This window comes from Galleria mellonella, unplaced genomic scaffold (genome assembly GCF_026898425.1).
Source record: "Galleria mellonella isolate WM207_F2 unplaced genomic scaffold, CSIRO_AGI_GalMel_v1 utg200, whole genome shotgun sequence".
Lineage (NCBI taxonomy): Eukaryota > Metazoa > Arthropoda > Insecta > Lepidoptera > Pyralidae > Galleria > Galleria mellonella.
The window spans coordinates 2,329,211-2,349,642 of NW_026442034.1; the positions used below are offsets into that span (position 1 = coordinate 2,329,211).

The window sequence follows — 20,432 nt, forward strand, 5'->3', positions numbered from 1 at the left end:
TATAATAATAACAAACACAAGTCATAACATAATTGTTATAATAGCAATAAATTAGTTTAAATTATACATATAGAGGTCATCAGATAAACTGCACTCGGTACATGATAGCAGTAGTGGTTTGGCGCTTATTGTATTACAAATATTATCGGATCACGAAATACGGAAATATAAATTGAACCGATTCAGTTAGAGAATTAAATAAAAAAAAAAAATCCTTTTTTCAAACGATTTAAAATAAGAATTTAACAATATGTAACAACTAACCTTGGCTATTATATGTTAGGTTCGAATATTATTTATAACAATAACATATGAAATATTTCCAATTTCTAATTTTTTTTTTAAATTTATTTAAGTCACAACTTTTTAGAGTTTTTTTTTTATACAACTTAGAATGGCAAACGAGCTGACGGCCCACTTGATGGAAAGTGGTAACGTACCATGGACATAACAGAGTATACTGTTTCGCCATGCGTTGCCATTCCTGAGGACTCAGGTGTTATTCCTCTGTACCCAGTAAATTCACGGCATACCCCACCGTTCAAACTGAAACACAGCCATGTAAACACAACTGCTTCACGAAGTACAACGAAACACTTAATACCACAGATACATCTATCAATTATTAGTCTTAATATTGCTGTTTGTTACATCTAGTTAAAACTAAAAAAAAAAAAAGAAATTATCTCTTCTCTTTTTATTTAAGAGTTTTATACATTTACTTATTTATACATTCTCTTCCAGCCAGCTCTATGCCAGGCCATATCTTTGACGTCCCTACATGGAAATGACACCTAGTATTTTTTACAATATTACTTGATTTTATTTGACAATATTTTAAAAGTTATGTTGTATAAGTATGGTATTATTTTATGGATAAAATTTTTTTTCATTTTTTTACTTTAATTTGTTACACATGGATTTTATATGTTTTTATCATTTTTTTTTCAAGTATTGGCATTTCAAATTAAAATGTGTATTACAAAAAAAAATTCAATTATGGCAAAACCAGTTATTTTGATTTAAAAATTAAGCTACTGAACCGATTTTGATAAAATTTCTATAGGACCAGTCTGTAAACATATATTTGCAGACAAAAATAGATATTTCCAAATCGGTTTACAACTGACAGATTTATGAAGTAACAAACTTAAAAAAAATACAATCGAATTGATTCTTTCTTTTTGAAGTTGGTTGAAAAAGAAGGATATTATAAATTCCAGCGTATTTATTTTATATTATATATGAGAAAGGAATTACCGCGATCGTTTATGTAAACTATAATGTTTTACCTGGGTTTACTCGATGTTACTATCAAGTCATAATTCCCGTTATAAATCATAAAGTAAAAATTGTTGTTGTTACGTCATAAATCTGTCAGTTGTAAACCGATTTGGAAATATCTGTTTTTGTCTGCAAATATATGTTTACAGACTGGTCCTATAGAAATTTTATCAAAATCGGTTCAGTAGCTTAGTGTTTAAATCAAAATAACTGGTTTTGCCATAATTGAATTTTTTTTTGTAAAATACATTTTAATTATAAATGCCAATACTTGAAAAAAATTGATAAAAACATATAAAATCAGTAATACTTAAAATAACTAAGATCTTTTCTTAATATATTTTCTTTAAAGCAATAAAGTTGTTTGAATAAATAAATAAATACAATTGCAACAAAATTATAAATTTAATGTAAATGTTATTAAATCATTATCATATCAGCCGTTCAGCGGTGAACATTACTGCTGAATATTGATTATTTGATATATTGATATGATTTTGGCAATAGTTGCCACAATTGGCAGGCGGATTTGCAGCTGCAGTTAGTCTTTGATTATGATGAAAGAGAGACTCTGCTGCCCATCCCTCGACCATATAGTTCTCGTAGTCGTTTCACGACACTCACGGGGAAGAAAGAGATGGCTTATGCTGGGAACACACGGCAAAGAGAGAAATAGATATATTATTCCAATAAAATTATCGGTTTGAGGTGAATATTATTAAATACTTGTCAACAATTAAAATTAATGTAAATCCGTAGGTGGATATTTTATTACATTAGGTATTCAATGGAGTACATAATAATATAATACATAAACAATATAATTTACGATAACCTCATATTAGTGTGACGATAAATAAATATATTTTATAAATATGTCGTATACGAATAATATTAAAAATAATAATTAACTAATATAGAGTGGAGATAATTATATGTAGGTAAGTACCTCCTGCAATTATATTGGTAAGTAATAAAATTCTAAAAGTTTTCTTTTATACAACTTAGAATGTCAAACAAGCTGACGGCCCACCTGATGGAAAGTGGTAACCGTCGCCTATAGACATGAGCAGTACCATGGACATAACAGAGTATACTGTTTCGCCCATGATACCCCCCATGCGTTGCCATTCCTGAGGACTCGGGTGTTATTCCTCTGTACCCAGTAAATTCACGCCATATCCCATCCTTCGAACCGAAACACAGCCATGCAAACAAAACTGCTTCACGGTAGAAACACGAATGGGACAGAGGTACCCAAGCAATCGACTTTTGTACAAAGTCTCCCTCTGTTAATAGATATTATAGTAAGGGCTAACGTAGTGTTGGATGACCCTCGTCTATCATGTCCTCATTTCGTCTAGTAAGACGAAATGAGGACTTCAAATGTATTGCACGGACTCATGGATGCAGGATGTTCAGGACATTTCCTTATAGCAGTCTATAGTGGAGGCCTATGTCCAACAGTGGACAGATAATGGCTGATATGATGATGACGATTATAGTTAAGTGCCTATAAGTTACGGTTGTGACATCGTAAGAATTCAACTTTTCATCTCGTCTAACATTGTTTACTGATGCCTTGCCTGCATATAGCCGAAAGTGCAGCCGGGGTACGATTCCATTTTTACTTATTAAAAAATAGGTACCTTATATAAGTAAATTTTTCTTTTTTTTATCTTTTTTATTAAGAAATTTCGCGACTGGCTCTTGGCCACAACAGAAAGTGTTTTGCTCTTTTGAAGGCAAAAGAATAAACTGTTTTTTTTTTTTGTGTTACTATGGCACACGCATGAAGGAATAAAACTGTTACTTTTTTATATATTGTGTTTTTTTTTCTTGTATATGCATTCTTTTGTCTCTTTTTACTCTATATATTTGTCGTTATTTGTTTGTTGTAAGTAATGCAAATAAATTCTATCTATCTACCTAAATAAATATAAAAAATATACCAGATAAAAATAAGTAAAGATTTTTATTGTGCAAAAATATTACTCATCCTTCCATTATTATTTTAGTATTTAATACATATATATAATATAAAGTTCCACAAAAAAAAAACAATTGTAGCAAAACCAGTTATTTTATTAAAAAAAAATTAAACCCTTTTAAATAAAAAAATAATTTTCTAAATCAGTTTATGACTGACAGAATTATGAGGTAACAAACAAAGAAAAATACAAACGAGAATTCAAGAAGGGAACTTCCTTTTAAGGTTGGTTGAAAAGTACGATTTTCTGGTAAAATACATATAAAGATAAAAATAATAATAAAACCTAAGAATAAAATAAAACTAACACAGATAACTAACGTAGGTATGTATCTGAGGGGGAAGGGATTAATGGATAATAATGAAATGGTAATCCTGCCCGCGCTATCGGTATACACTGGCAGGGCACTAGTGAGGGATGACTGGTGAGGATGAAAGGTAGGTCAGTTAGACCATCGTGACAATTCCACTAGAATTAACCACGATGGTTTCCCCTGGAAACCACGTGGAGGTCGACCTGTTAGAGTATATTGCTAGCAATGGGGCAATTAAACCCCATTACTAACAATCCGCGTGGTTGATTCTTATCAAATTCATCATGATAGGCTAACTGACCTGCTTTCATCCTCACACTTATCATCTCTCACTGGTGCCCTGCCAGCGTATACCGACAACGCAAGTGGGTTGACATTCCATGTTTACCCATTAAAAAAAAGGTAGGTATGTACCTATATAGATAAGCTATTAGAATAGTGCTCTTTTAGTTGTTGAGCAAATAAATGGACAGTTATGACGTGAAGTTACGAAGTCTCGTAATGTCCTTAGGTAAAACCACAAGAATAAAGACTATATTGTTATTTATGGTAAAACCCGAGAGATTTTTTAAAAATAAATTATTTATTTATGTGTATCATAAGTTATACATTTTCCTTAAAGATACCATAGATAAATAATGTATTTTACATAAATAGTTTTCGATGTTTATAACCTGTAATAAATTAAGTCCACTCTAGGTAGTATCAATGGCGGACTAAGCCCGTCAGAGGCCTCGGGCGGCAAAGCTCCAGTTTAAGAAGTTGATGTAACTTTATAAACTTTTAGCTATGTTAAAATTAAAAAAAAAAATAATTAAAATCTTGCAAGTGAAATATAATTTATTAGAGTAAAAGATCCTTGTTCATGCTTCCATTATTTGCGTTTTCACTATTCGCGGATTAAAAAATTGCAACCCAATTCCTATATTCGCGGCTAAAAATTTTGGTATTTGCAGTTCTCAGTACATATTATTAAAATTAGATAGGATTAGATGTCCTTTGTAAACGTGTTGACAAATATACTAATAAAAAACTAAAATAGACTTTATTACAACAATGCCTAAAGTATATTGTCAAATGCTAACGCCGCTGTATAAGTGCTTCGGCCGTCTATATTCACGGCCTGTTTTTGCGGCATATTTACGGAACGTACTATAAAGAGCTTTTACTGTATATAAAATTCAAATAAATATAGGTACAAAGAATGTGGATGAGGATAAATGGAGGCGTTTGAAGGCCCACCAGGATCAGAGGCCCGGGGTGACCCAACCCTTCTCTACCCTGTTAGTCCGTCACTGAGTAGTTTTTTTAATGGATGATAATAAAATGGTAACTCTGCCTGCACTATCAGTATATGCTGTCAGGGCACCAGTGCCAGGTGTGAACGTTTTAGCAATTATTTTATAGGATAATCTTAATTAAACCCGGTAATTACGCAGAGCAAGCTTTATTCCGCTGACCATGTTACAAAGCAGAAACCAGAGAGAGTTTAAAAAAATACAATCTACCATAAAGTAATATATATTTAATCTATGTTACAAGTCACAGATTATGAATAGTATTCACAGTTAACAAGATGATAGGTGAGAATAAAAGGAGGTCAGTTGACCCATCGTGATGAATACACCTGTAATTCGATTCAGGATGATAATTGAATGGTATCCCCGCCAGCGCAAACGGTACACGCTGGCAGGACACCAGTGCCAGATGATAGGTGAGAATTAAAAGAAAGGTTAGTTAACTCATCGTGATAAATATACCTTGGAATTCATCAAGATGATTTCCAGGGCAGACCGCGTGGAGGTCGACCTGACAGGGTATATTGCTAGCTAACTAGACTGGTAGTCCGCATTACGAACAATCCCTTTCTCCCTGCGGTCGTTGATTTTCATCATCATTAAAGAGATTTGACATCAACACATATTGACCCATACGACCTCACTTTAGTAAATAAAAATATTGAATCACTGACCGAAATTATTCTAATTATAAACTTATCTCTATAAAACTGTAATATCAATTGGATTTGTTAATAGAACTAGCTGACCTGACAGACTTTGTTCCCTCCAAACTGTACATTTGTTTTTCTCTCATTAAAAACACAATATTAGACGTTGTGAATATTAAAAAATTGCCAAATCGATCCAATTTTTTTCAACTAATGCGCTTTTTTGTGTAATAAAGTTTACGCTAAATATAACAGGAAAATAAATAGTAGGAATCGACTGATGTTTTAGTAGCAATTTTTATTAAGGTGCCAATTCAAAAAACAGACAAGTGTAATAAAAAAAATTCTTCTTCTGAAAACCACGTGTACGAAATAACGGACAAAATTATAGTTTTTGTTTTTTATATGAAAATAATTAAACATTTTCTTTTGATGTTTTGACATACATATAATGATCAATTTTAAATACTGTAAAATCAGATTTTTTTATACAACTTAGAATGGCAAACAAGCTGATGGCCCACCTGATGGAAAGTGGTAAACGTCGCCTATAGACATGAGCAGTACCATGGACATAACAAAGTATACTGTTTCGCCCATGATATTCCCCATGCATTGCCATTCCTGAGAACTTGGGTGTTATTCCTCTGTACCCTGTAAATTCAAACCGAAACACAGCCATGCAAACACAAGTGCTTCACAGTTGAAACATGAATGGGACAGAGATGCCCAAGCAAGCGACTTTTGTACAAAGTCTCCTTCTGGTAAAGATATATCACACAAATGAAGTAGAGCTTATTTGTGGACGACAATCCTAAACTATGTACTATTTACGCAATATTTCCACCAATTTTAGTTATACCTATTTCAATGACTATTTTTTCAATTGACACTGCTCACTGTTGTGTTTGTATCATGCAAATATCATAACAAAATTATTGTAGTTACAAATAAGGGCACTTTGACGAATCGTAAAATTTTTATACGACATATTTACTGTTTGTATTTGTAAACGCTATGAAAGAGTACAAAAATGTTCTCATTTACAAGGATGACTTCCAAGTTTCATCAAATGCTACAGAATTTATCATGGGGAGTGCTCTGAAGAATTATTCGGATTGATACCTGCTGCTGATTTTCACCATCGTACAACCCGCCATAAACTAAAATTTCATCCCAACCATCTGGACGAGTGGCGGTCTTCCATCGTGCGTTTTTCAAGGCGCTTTCTTCCACGCACAACCACTCTTTGGAATCAACTTCCAGCAGCAGTATTTCCGAACCGATATGACAATATAACCTTCAAGAAAAAAGGCATATTCCTTTTTAAAATGCTGGCAGCACACCTGTAATGCCTTTGGTATTGTGGGTGATCATGGGCGGCGGTAGTCACCTACAATCAGGTGAACCGCATGCTCGTCTGCCCCCTGTGTTGTAAAAAAATGCACAATAATCTATATTATTGTGGAATAAATAACACTTTGGTGAGAGATTTGCAAACTGCACATGGGGTCATTCGCACTTCGTCCGTTATCGCAGGATGTCCAGCCGGTCAGACTAACATTTGCATTATAATAATAATTTTCCCCATATTGGTATTATTAATTCTATTTTGGGATCCAACCTACCATATCATTAGCCAATTTCAAAAAGGAAGAATTCAAAAATGAATGTGCATTTTTTTGTACGTTGCCATTCTTTTTTTGAATCAGAAAGATTTATTGTTGTGTTGGTCATAGTAGTTTATTTAGAGAAATTAACTGCTTTTTTTTTGGAAAAATACATATAGAACAATCTTAATATTTTTGCTGATATTCAAAATGTATTTATACGTTTGTTTATTTTCTTTTGGCGCCTTAACGGGTCAACTATTGTTAGCATGGATTAGGCCATATCATGATCCTTCTATTGCGGTCAATCCCTACATCTAATGACCTCGCAGAGAGGAAAGGGATTTTTAGTAATGCGGACTACCAATCCCATTGCTAGCAATATACCCTATCAGGCCGGCCTCCACGTGGTCCCGTCTGGAAACCATTAAGCTGAATTTCAGATGTACGATTACGATGGACTTACTGGCCTGCCTTTTCATTTTCACCTGTCATCCCTCACTGGTGCCCCACCAGCGTATACCGTTAGCGTCAGGCCGTTGCAGGCTCATCGGTTAACCATAACCTAAGATGGCTATTTTTAAATAAATGAACTTTAAAACTTTACGAAGTAGATATGGGGCTTGAGTAATACTGAATCCTATCAATTGCTAAACCTATTGTCAATCGACGATAATTATTGGCAAATATCATGCATCAAAAAGCACCGTGAAATCGAGAAGTTACTTTTTCGCTTAAACATAATAAAAAATTGTATTCCATAAAAAAAACCACTTCAATTTACAAATGATGAAGTTATGATATATGAAAAAAAAAATACAGTGGAATTGAGAACATATAGTCTCTCTGTGTTGAGAACCGCCTTATTTTTGAAGTCGGATGTAAATAATCTTTTCCAACATAAGATTTTAATCTTGTGTTCTAAGAAAAAACTCAAGAGCTCTTATTTGTTCCATAACGCAATTTTGTAGCAGTAAACTTAGAAATTTCCCAATATAAAAGGTTTAGACACAATGTGCAGCACCTCTGGCTTATGCACTTGTTAAGCTAACCAGCCGCTCTGAGCCGATTCGATACCCGTTGAAGAAACAGGTAACAGAGTAAAAAGTAAAAAAAAAATAATGTCCGGCAACAGGGCGCGGCGCGCGACCGCTCCTGTCCGCAGCGGGTTTCGGCCGCGCCGCTACGGCTGGTCCCTCCCTATTCCTGTACCTTTTTTTTTACTGTTTTGTTATAAATCGTATTATTAAAATTTACACCCGTATTAAAAAAAAATATACTTTATTTAGTTTTCGAAAAGTAAGTTCGTAAGCAAAGAAACTGAAGACATCAAACATTATGAAAAAAAAAATGAAAAATCCTTATTATAAATTATTATTATAGGTGGCAAGGACAACTTTTTTTTATATAACTTTTTAATTTTGTTGTAAGTGCCTAATGAGACACATATACGAAATTTAAATCATAAATAACTATAATTAGCAAATTCTTTCGTTGAATACATTAAATTAATTATTTAACTAGTCATTAGGTATAAGAATACACCAAAAAAATCTGTATTTTGGCAAGGATACTCGTAAATAACCGGTTTTATAATTGCACTGTTCGCACCTTGAACTCGGCTGGATATTCGCCGAGACGATATTAATTAACATGACCGGCTCGGTGCACCGTGCATTGTGCGTTGAACATTTGATCCCGGTGCTGGTCCCCTATTAATAACGCTGCTGTTATGTTTACATGCGCCAGATAGTATTGTTTACTTTCACCGTTCTTTTTAATCTTCGTTTTTTAAGCCCATACGAGGACATGCATGTATTATTGATTTTGTTTAAATATCTGGCTTCTAGCGATTCTTAGATACATATATGGATTTTGTTATATTACCCGACTGTTGACAAAAGGAGAGTCCTGTTTATCGAGTATGTATGTCCGGATATTGAGCGTAACGTGGGCATAGCCTAAATGGTATACGTGATAATAATTAATAAATAGGGTGTCATTATATTCCTTTCAATTGTGGGAATCCTAAATTGTAGAAGCTTTATGCTACGTAACAACAATATTAAAAATAAATATGGCGACTATAAACTGTCAAAACAAATTTTCCAGTCTTGTTTTTTTATATACTTTATCATATTCACTTATTACAATTTATCGTACCGAAAAAGTCATGAAATATATGTATCCATAAAGCTAAGTATATTTTCACTTAATGACACATACGATGAGAAAATCATTTTGATTTCGTATCGATCACACAATTAACTTGTTAAGTGGGATCAATGATCTGTATTTACAGATAGCTGTTATCCCGCAAGAATTTCGCGACAGCGACTGACCGAAAATATGATTTATACATACCCTTAAATAATAAATTAATCTGTGGACGCTTTATTTTAATTTTTAATTGAAGACAAAGCATATACGTTCACACTTTTAAACTTCACTTGCTGCACACTTCGCGAACGTGTTTATATCTTTTAAAATTGAAACACCGATACGTGTCTGCACACAACTGTGGTTCAACACAGACTGTCTACATTTGTGCTTTTGCTTTACAATATGCTAGCAAACAAAGCCAGACAATTATATTCGTTGCTGCTTTCTAACAGAGATTACAAGATGATTCTAATATTTTTTTTATAAATATAAATACGTAGATCGTCATTATTCGGGATTACTGTACTACTTACTTATTATTTATTCTGTGTCCAGGACATACGTGACCTTGCATCTAAGTATGTATGTACATAGATAAAAAACATTTTAAAATAAAATTATGCAAATTAAAGCAATTAACAAATGGTTTATTTTGCATAATGACTTAATAAAATCTATGTAGTAGTAGTGATGATGATTTTTTTTGTTATATAACTTTCGTAAACTCGACTTTTGTAAGTTTGTTTAATTTTAAATGCTCTTTTTAAGATTAAACAGCTGAGTTTCTTATTCGTTCTTCTAAGCTGAAATTGTACTCCGAATTGGGCGATAAATTCGTAAACCATTCCAATTTAAAATGCTTAGAGAATTAACTTTACTTGAATGAAAATTACCTATTTGATTTATCGATTTAATATTACATTCCACTAAAATACGACTTCTGTCGTAATAAAATTAATATGAAATTAGCACGAAAGTAATCGCCAGTGATTGTTAAAAGAATTATTAAAATGTCAAAGATAATTCCGTTACATATACACAAAAAAAAATACAGAGGTATTAAACGTAACTCCATTTCTAAAAAAAAAAAAACTCAACTGTGCTTCTAGTACTAGTTTGATATAATAAATTTTTTTAGTGTTTTTTTTTTTTGTTAAAATTATTACAGGAGCACTTATTAAAAGAAGTTTGGTAATAAATTGAAACATTGGATTATATTTTCATTTGTACTACTATTTGACAACAGTGAGCTTGCTCATGTCAATTAATTGTTTGTTTATATTGTCATTAAGCTCTATTGAAACGAATCATATAATAGTGTAATGTAAGGGCGTAACTAAATACCACAGCTTTAGAATGTACCTTAAAAACAAAAAAAAAACCATTGTCTTCAAAAGGATGCTTACAGAAAAAAAATTCTTGACCAACGGTAGCCGACTTTCAGCGTCGCCGCGGCGCGGCGGAACCTGTCAAAGGTAATTGCAATCTTGTATTAGTTTTTCTACTGTTGCAATTCTGTCGCTTGTTTGTAAGCAACCTGAAGAGCAACTATCCTAATATTTTAAAAGTAAATGTGAGTCTGTTAGTTACTTTATAGTGCTTTAATGGTTTAACCAATCACTATAAAATTTGGTTTCGTGTATCAACCGTGAAGCAGTTGTGTTTTGCATGGCTGTGTTTCGGTATAAGGGTGGGATATGGCGTGAATTTACAAGGTACAGAGGAATAACACCTGAGTCCTCAGGAATGGCAACGCATGGGGGTATCATGGGCGAAACAGTATACTCTGTTATGTCCATGGTACTGTTCATGTCTATAGGCGACGGTTACCACTTTCCATCAGATGGGCCGTCAGCTTGTTTGCCATTCTAAGTTGTATATATAAAAAAAAGTATAATGTGGGATGGAGGAGGACTTAGGCCACTTTTTATCCCGGTCAGTAAACATATCCTAGTCACGCGGACGAAGACACGTGTAAAAGCTAGCATTAACATAAAAACCAAAAACATAAAAATCGGATCCACTTTTAGGATTTTTTTTATGGGTGAAAATGGTATGGTAACCCCGCCTGCCCTAACGAGATACGCTGGCGGAGCACCAGTGAACGGTGATAGATGAGAATAAAAACAGGCCAGTTAGCCCATCATGATGAATTCATCAGGAATTAACCATGATAGTTTCCAGGGGGAACCGCGAGGAGGTCGACATGGTTGGGTATATTGCTAGCAATGGGATTCTCAGTCTCCAATACTAAAAATCCCTTTCCTCCCCCATTTTTAGGACTTTCTTGTAACAGTATAGGTAACGGTTACCATTACCTTCAATTATTGTGTGATGCATAGGTAGATTTCATTTTTAAGTGCGGGATATGGCAATAAAATGATTAGGAGATATAAAGGCATAACACCTCAATCCTCAGGAATCGTAACACTTGAGATTTGAAGAGTCACTGGTGTTATAATAATTATAAATAAGTACTCTTTATTGTTAACTCTATAATAATAGTATATACTCTCTACTTTTAACTCTAAAAATATCTTTATTTACTTATTAACAAACAATAATAAGGAGATAATAGTCTATTCAGGGGGAAAGGGATTGTAGAAATGGAGACTGAGAATCCTTTTGCTAGCAATATACCCAACCAGGTCGACCACCTCGCGGTTCTCCCTGGAAACTATCATGGTTAATTCCTGATGAATTCATCATGATGGGCTAACTGGCCTGTTTTCATTCTCATCTATCAACCTTCACTGGTGCTCCGCCAGCGTATCCCGTTAGCGCAGGCGGGGTTACCACACCATTTTCACCCAGCAAAAAAAAAGTAGACTATTCAATACAGCATATTGAAAAAAATGGCGGGAAGGGTGAACATTTAAATTGAGTATACATAAATACACGATGGGACAATGCGTAATTGTTTGTTATGATTGTGGTATGCTTTGAATGCTATAATACTCGTAGAAAAGTAATAATTCTGAGTTACGATCCTCTTGTACATTGACGCTGGCAGAAATGGTCGTAAAAATGGCGACCGATTGCCATTAAGGAAAAGAAAAAAAAAAGAATGAAGCACATTGTGCTGTTCTTGTCTATGTAGGTATACTTAACCGAAGGTAGTCGCTTTCTATCAGCTTATTTACCATTCCAATTGCAATAAAAGTAGGTACCCGACGGATTTTAACGAAAATATATATATATATATATATATATATATATATATATATATATATATATATATATATATATATATATATATATATATATATATATATATATATATATATATATATACACTTTTCATTACGCTACGATCAATAGGAGCAGAGCAGTGAAGGGAAATGTGACTATTACATCAAAACCACTGAACCGAGAGGAAGGACATAGACGTGTTTCAACCGTAAAGCAGTTGTGTTTTGCATGGCTGTGTTCAGTTTTGAAGGGTGGGATATGGCGTAAATTTACAGGGTACAGAGGAATAACACCTGAGTCCTCAGGAATGGCAACGCATGGGGGGTATCATGGGCGAAACAGTATACTCTGTTATGTCCATGGTACTGCTCATTGTCTATAGGCGACGGTTATCACTTTCCATCAGGTGGGCCGTCAGCTTGTTTGCCATTCTAAGTTGTATAAAAAAATAAAATAAAATACACTTCAGTACATACGAAATTTACCTTTACTATGTTTTCTATTTGATTGAATTGAATAAACAAATAGGAGCTATATTTGGATAAAAATCATAGAAATAAAAAGAAAACTATTAAAATTAAATGTTAATATTTGTATTGATAAAGTAATTATCTATGAATTAGATACTTAGGGATATAGTTCTTTTTAGTGTCCTTCCTCTTTAGAATTATTAAAATTTATTGGCCGTAATAAATATGCACATATCAATATTCGTTAATGAGGAAGTGTCATTAAGACTAATTGAAAGATACACTCGCCGCGATCAAGCCGAGGTTAAGATGTTTGACACTTTGATCCTATCTGTATACTAACATTGATGCTCCTTTCCAGTAGGTTTGCTGGAAGAGTACTCTTTTAAATTTAAGCTCACCTTTATACATATGCTTACCTCTGTCATATTTATTTTTTATTACTAGTAGGTACAATCATTACTACAATATATAGTATAAAACAAAGTCGCTTCCCGTTGCCTATTTCTATGTATAGGTATTTGGATCTTTAAAACTACGCAACGGATTTGGATGCGGTTTTTTTATTAGATAGTTATTCAAGAGGAACGTTTATATGTATAATAGATGCATAATATAATAGAGAAACACTGATAATTTTAGACATTTCTAATGTAATATCGTAAATACATTTTTTTTGTATATATTCGAAATTGTATGATAGTATTTACTTAAATACTAAAGTGATCTTTTTTAAGAAAAAACATACTTATCAACGCGACGAATTTTTCGAAATTGTTCATACTTTAGCCAGTATTAAGGTTAATTTTTAAACCACTCTGTAGTATATTTAGTATTCAGTACCAGTATTGCACTTGTGCGAAACCGAGGCGGGTCACTAGTAAAGTATAAATAAATACATACTGAAACTCCAACTACCAATTTATTGTACTTAACTTTTTGTGTTACAATGCAAGGGCAATAAGCTGACTTCCCACCCGTTGTAAAATGGTAATTGTGAGCTATAGAAATGAACAATGTCATTGATATCATAGAATACGAAAACACTGCGATGCTAATTGAGGTTTTTAAGATCACTTATCAAGAAGGGTAGACCCTTTTTATGTCTTTTTATGGCTTTTATATGTCTGTGCCTATAGTACAAATCTCCGTTCCTAATCCTGGGTTGGGCACCAGACAATTCTGGGTAGATAGCTAGTGTCAAAGGTATATTAATGTACAACCCATATAAAGTTCTTCGACGAGTATAGTATATAGTATAGAAGAAACCAGACTAATTTTACTTACCTAAGATTAACAGGCGGTATCGAGACCTTTAAGGCGAGACTTTGCTTCTCTTTGCATCTTCTACAACCTGTATAACGAATTGTTCAGAAGAATTTCAATATAATATAATATCTACAGGCACCTTTTACCATCGTAACACTTGCTATCGATAGAGAATTCATCCTTCCACCTTAGAACAAGAATGGTCACACACATTGCGGTTTCAGAGGAGCTTCCTCCTGCGAACTCTCAGGTAGTGGAATGATCTTCCTGCTAAGGCTTTTTTCTACAGACTACAGCATGGAGTTCTTCAAAAAGGGCGTATTAAGACTATGAGTCGGGAACGGGGGAAAAATCCCTGGTATTACAGGCGTCCATAGGCTACGGTAACCCCGTTTACCATCAGACGAACCATATACTTCTTTGCCACCATAGTAGTATAAAAAAAACATGACGTAACATTATTCAATTACCAAAAACATGTTCAGTTCTTCTTTTTTTATAGAATTACAAACTAAAATAATCATAGACAGAGTATCACATGTACTTAATCTGTGAAAATAATAGTTTTGTGAGTGTGTGAGTTAGTAGTGTTGCCATTTTTTGTATATATCATTTTAATTTGTGGTAAAAACAAACGGTCACAGAGTAGCCTCAGAATATTTGATTTAGCAATGATATGATCGAAAAAAAAACACATACTACAATTTCTTAAAATTTATTTTCTATGCAACATAAAAAAATATTCATCATAGTTACACAATAAATTACAGTTACTTAATGCGAACTAAAAGGTAAATTATTATAATTCGTGAACAGAACGTTCTCGCATGAGGTCAGAATTCCCAAATTCGTGTTATACATTGTTACATTTTGTCATGGTTCAACTTTTAATTTACATAAATGCAACATATTATTATCCAATTTAACAAAATACCTCCAATGTCGGTTAAAATGCTTGCTTGGCAATTATTTAATTTGAACGCTTTTCCTAAACAAAATTATCGCCCATAGATTATAAAAACAAGATGGTGCTAGTCAACATTAGATATGACCTTTCAAAATAATTATTAAAATTGGTAAACAACAGGGACGAGAATAATTTAATTAATTAAAATAATTTAATTAGTACACTTTGACCATTTCTTCATACCATATTATCTAAACTATACATAACATGTAGGTACTTTGTCAAACATATATAATATAATAGCTGCAAACAATACATACCTATCGTAAAACATTAATGAGATTAGTACGTTATACAATATTGAAGGGGCCAATCTATTTTCCACATTCATTGTACCTTACAATATAAACAAACCAATTTTGAGTACAATCACATTTGCAACCAACATACACATATTTCAGCTACGACTCGGTATTTTAAATTCTTACTTTTTTAATTTCACTCCATCAGTTGTTTTATACTAAATTATACACGACGCTGAACCGTTTGTATAATAGTATATTTGATTCATAACTAACCTGTGTCTGGTTTCATTAGCTGTCTTTTCATTATGACCGTTTGCATACATTGTGACATGTGGACAGAAATAAATGCAGACATTGTGCTTACGAATATGACGAATTAAACTGAAAATACTTAAGGCAAATGATATATAGTCATTAGGCATGGGTAATATCGATATTGCACTGATATCTATATATTGGGTTTCTCTCGACATTGATGAGGGAAACTTGATCATTATCTATTCGAAATCACAGGTACAGGTTGGATATTTATATTTATTTTGATATTGTATATTGGATAACAGATATTTGACATATTTGTTATTGAGCCAATATATAGATAATCAGAATATATATATATATATATATATATATATATATATATATATATATATATATATATATATTACCCACCCCTAACAGTCATGGAGATAAAGTACACTGACATAACACGTGATCTCCTAAGGGAAGGCAGTGACAACGCCGACATTTATAACAATTTAACGTTACGTTCAATCTCCAATCTGTTGTAACAAATTATGACGAAGAATTTTCAATGTTTAACAGCGCGGCATAAAAAGCGACAAAATAGACGCGAATCGAACAAGGCTCTCCTACCATTAATTAATATTAATATATATTAAATTCTTACTAGACAATAGACATGATAAAGACTCCTTAACAAATAACTTAAAGGGGTTACAATAACAGTGCCTTCAAATATAAATATAATGCAATGTATATAAGGTACCCATGGTTACAGTGTAAACTCTAAATTAGAACGATCAGGGTCTTTGTACAAAACGCCTCAATTTGCAAATTATGCAGTCGATTAGATCCGATGAGAAACGTACAGTACAGTACAATAATATGAAATCAAACGTACACTGGGCTTTAATAGTAAACGACAGTCTTACTCGTAGTTTTAAAAACATTGTTCAGATTACATCTGACCGACGCTTACAATAAGAAACATTGAATAAATAAATGGATATTTAAAAAAATCAACATGGTTAGACCGCGTGGAATGTATTTCATAGGACCCGACACCTTTCAGGCGAAGAAAGAATATACACAAATTATAATAAGAGGTAACATTGACAGACAAAGTTGGTGCACAATACTAGTGCACACATATAGGTGTTTGCGTAACGGAAACGATATACGGCAAGGTAATTGTAATGAAAGCAAAGAATAAATATTACAATAGAGATGCCCGATGAGATAAGCGAACGCGTTAGCCGACTAACATTAGTTAACACGAGACCCTAGCCTTAAATCTAACACGAGATACATTGATTCTCCACAGTACAGGCTGAAGACGATTGCCATATAACTTTATGTCGACAAAATGGATAAATATTTTGTGAATTTGGCGTGCGGCAACACTGAACATACGTCTCCACCCCGTGACCGATCAAAAATAGTAACATCAAATTGGAATAACTTGTTAATGTGGATGTGAGTGCGTTCAAACTTCAATGTCAAATATACATTATGTAATAGACAAATACAAAAAAGCCTTAGGACTTAATTAAACACTATGACAGGAGATTACTGACAAATATTCGAGTAATGTACTTCAATATCCCTGCTGTCATTCAACTAACTTCGGAAGTACACGAGTGAAACATCAGAGATTTACAAAACGGCATATAGAACATGTATATCAATACTTATTTTATAACTGCGTTCTAATGATCGTTTCATATTATAATATCTAATTCAGAAGTTGAGATTTTTAATAATTAAAATCTAATATCATTTAGCAGTCAGATAGATTGAATATGGTGCGCCGACGCACCAAACAACTCGACGACATGAACCAAACAGTAACAAGTACTACAGTGTTGCCAGATACGATTTGCGATTTCTACCTAAATTTCAATTTTATTTTTATCTTAAATTGATACGATTTCTTTATAAAACGCCGTTCTTTACACATACTTCTTCGCCTCATGCCACTAACCTTGATTGGTATATTCTACGGATTTGTATACTGCTATACAGTTGTTTACAAATATTAATTAAAACTATCAAAAAAGATCTCTAAATTTACCTACACCCATTTTATTTTTCTTCCAACATTTCTCATTTTATTACTTAAAAATTTTGTGAACACAATATTTTTTTTTATCAAAAATTTTAAAACAAAAAACACTAAATCTGGCAACGCTGCGTGAGAGACATTGAACGGTCGTGCGTGTCGTTTAGCGCTCGGGCGGCGTCAGGTGGGACAGGTGAATACTCTCAACGAGTCCGTGCTCTAACACTACTTTCCGAACAATCACAACATTTATTATATTAAACACGCCTCAATCGATCCCCGCAAAGCACCAACATATGCCGGTGGTCAAACTGCGTCGTAGAAAAATATTTTATTCTATAATAAAATATATATGTCTCTATCGATATTTGCAGTACAGCTGTGCCCTTTGCTAGAGGTGATAACGCAACAGAGATGCCAAAATATAATAATACGTCTTACAAAAATATTAGAGAGAGATCCATATTTTAATAGAAAAGGATCTAGCAACAAGATTTTTACTGTAGAAATAAATGTAAGCTTTCACAGCGTATTTACAATTTTTCCCAAAAGTATGATGTACTATTTGCGAGGATACGTTTGCAAAGCGAACAAGCATGTCTTGTTGCTTTTTGGTCTAAATATATAAATATACCCTCATATAACGAGAGGTATATAAGAGAACATACGAGTCAAAAAATTAACAGTAGCTTTCACAGACGCTTTGTAACAGTCATATTTTCATTTTCACAAAATAATATATTTAAATGGTCCAAAAATGTTACAATAATTTGTAATTTACATATAAGATATGCATTCAATATAAAATATCGTAGCTATAGAATTTATTTCGCTGTTGATCTATGTAATCACATTTCACACAATAAAATAAACCAGACAAGGCATAAAATTGACAAAAATTTACAAGCTGAATCACCAAATTTTTACGATGTGTCCAGTCTGATTTACCTTATCATTCTTAATCTATGATCGAGTTTGTGTCACAGTTTAAGAGTCACCATTATTGACTCTACAGCAAGTCTGACCACCGGTGTCCAGAGCTAATATTCTTATTCTTTACCTATTTTCTGTGACAAAAATAGCTTCTCTTAATTTCAAGTCTTCCAGCTACCGTATCCTTAATTAACAAGTAATTGATATCGGGCCAAAACATCACCTACATATGTTTACAAGCTAAGAATAAATCGCTCGTGTTTGAAATGTCCTTATGGATAGTTGATCGACTGCGAAACTCAACAGGTATGTAGAGAGAGCAAAAGAAATAAGGGTCAATTCACACTGACGTTCTTGATGCGTCTGCAGTCGAACAACTTATTGCATCGCTATTCTCTCGTACCTACTTACGTATACCAAACCTACCGCATGTTCTCTTACGCTATACCTTCCAGAACAGAGCGTTACGTGTCAGAAAATGACGACTATTTTATTCCATTACTTAAAATCAGTCTCATAAAGAAAAGAACCTATTTTTATTGTTATTGCCACAGAACAAAGTGTTTCACTATGTTTTAATCGCGAATTCAAAATTTGTGAGTCGTAAAAAAAGAAGTCTCAAATAGCCCTCACTACTGACACTACTGCAGGGCCGAACTAAATTAATAGTAGGCTCCTTAGACTCGGCTTATCCTAACTTGGCCCTATACTAATAAATTTCAACTAAATATAGTGTTAAAAAAATGTATATACCGTCTTTTTACAACTAGCTGCCAGAGCTACAGAGTAAAAATATCCAGCAGGTGACAGCTTCGTATAACGAACAGCTGGTACGTCCCGCGGGCGGGGACGAAGGGCACATCTCACTCGGTACACGGTATCAGGGTGACAATTTTGACACAGTAAATATGCACTATATAACTGAAACGGTTACAGTAGAGTTTGCTACAGAAAACTGAAATATACAGCTGCTCGGCTCGATACGGCCTGACCGGGTACGGTGCAAAACAGATGGTTAATTAGAGGGAGACGGCAGATACCGTGGCGGCGCGGAGACAGCGCTCACACGTAGGTGGGCGGCTGTGGCGCTCCCGCGGCGGCGGCTGGCGGCGGCAGTACGCGTGCACCCGGCACATACTGCCCGATGAACGAGCCGTCCTCCGTGAACCGGCCTGCGGACCAACGCACTCTTAATTAGTACTAACACATCACTTATCTGTATCTTACATTATATAAATAGAGTGTCTCCATAGAAATGCTTCGAGAAAAACGGGTAAATTTTTTCATACAATTTTGCGCGACAAACAGTTGTGAGTGATTCCTTTAAAACTTCTATATTTATTTTGATTATATTGTTTGTAATGGGGTCTAACAGTCCTAGCAGGTCGACTTCCACGCGGTATCTACTAGAAACCATACAAGTTTAAATTTTGATGAATTTGACATAATAAGTAACAGATCTATTTTTATCCTTAGCTTCCATTCTCACTGGTGCCCATCTAGCATATAAAAAGAACAATTTTATTGCTAGCCCACAATATACCAATATATGATAGTTAATTTTTGATAAATCCGTCATGATAAATTAATCGATCCGTTTTCATCCTCACCTTGATAGGTGAGAATGAAAACGGATCGATTAATTAAAAGAGATGATTCTCTTCACCGATATTCCGCCAACTTATACAGATAACAAAGGCGGAGTATCAATGCCAATGTCAATATAATTTAAATGTCGATGT

The 20,432-nt window shown here is 33.7% G+C and overlaps 2 protein-coding genes across 6 annotated transcripts in view; both read right to left on the minus strand.

Moving 5' to 3' along the window:
* The window catches only part of LOC113509459 (protein shifted), a 29,028-nt gene extending 19,326 nt beyond the window's left edge, over window positions 1-9,702 (minus strand). The window contains exon 1 of one of the 2 annotated variants that reach the window (XM_052894277.1): window positions 9,511-9,702. The gene's annotated coding sequence lies outside the window, so the exon portion shown is untranslated. The remainder of the gene's footprint in view (window positions 1-9,510) is intronic. The other variant, XM_052894278.1, reaches the window with a different exon arrangement.
* A 5,237-nt stretch (window positions 9,703-14,939) lies between these two features.
* The window catches only part of LOC113516451 (neuroglian), a 60,724-nt gene continuing 55,231 nt past the window's right edge, over window positions 14,940-20,432 (minus strand). For 3 of the 4 annotated variants that reach the window (XR_008252763.1, XR_008252764.1, XM_052894279.1), the window contains one exon: window positions 14,940-19,862. Coding sequence is in view for 2 of the 4 variants with exons in the window: in XM_052894279.1 (XP_052750239.1) it covers window positions 19,753-19,862 (110 nt within the window). In the remaining 2 variants the exon portion in view is untranslated. Of the gene's footprint in view, window positions 19,869-20,432 lie in introns of all 4 variants that reach the window. The other variant, XM_052894280.1, reaches the window with a different exon arrangement.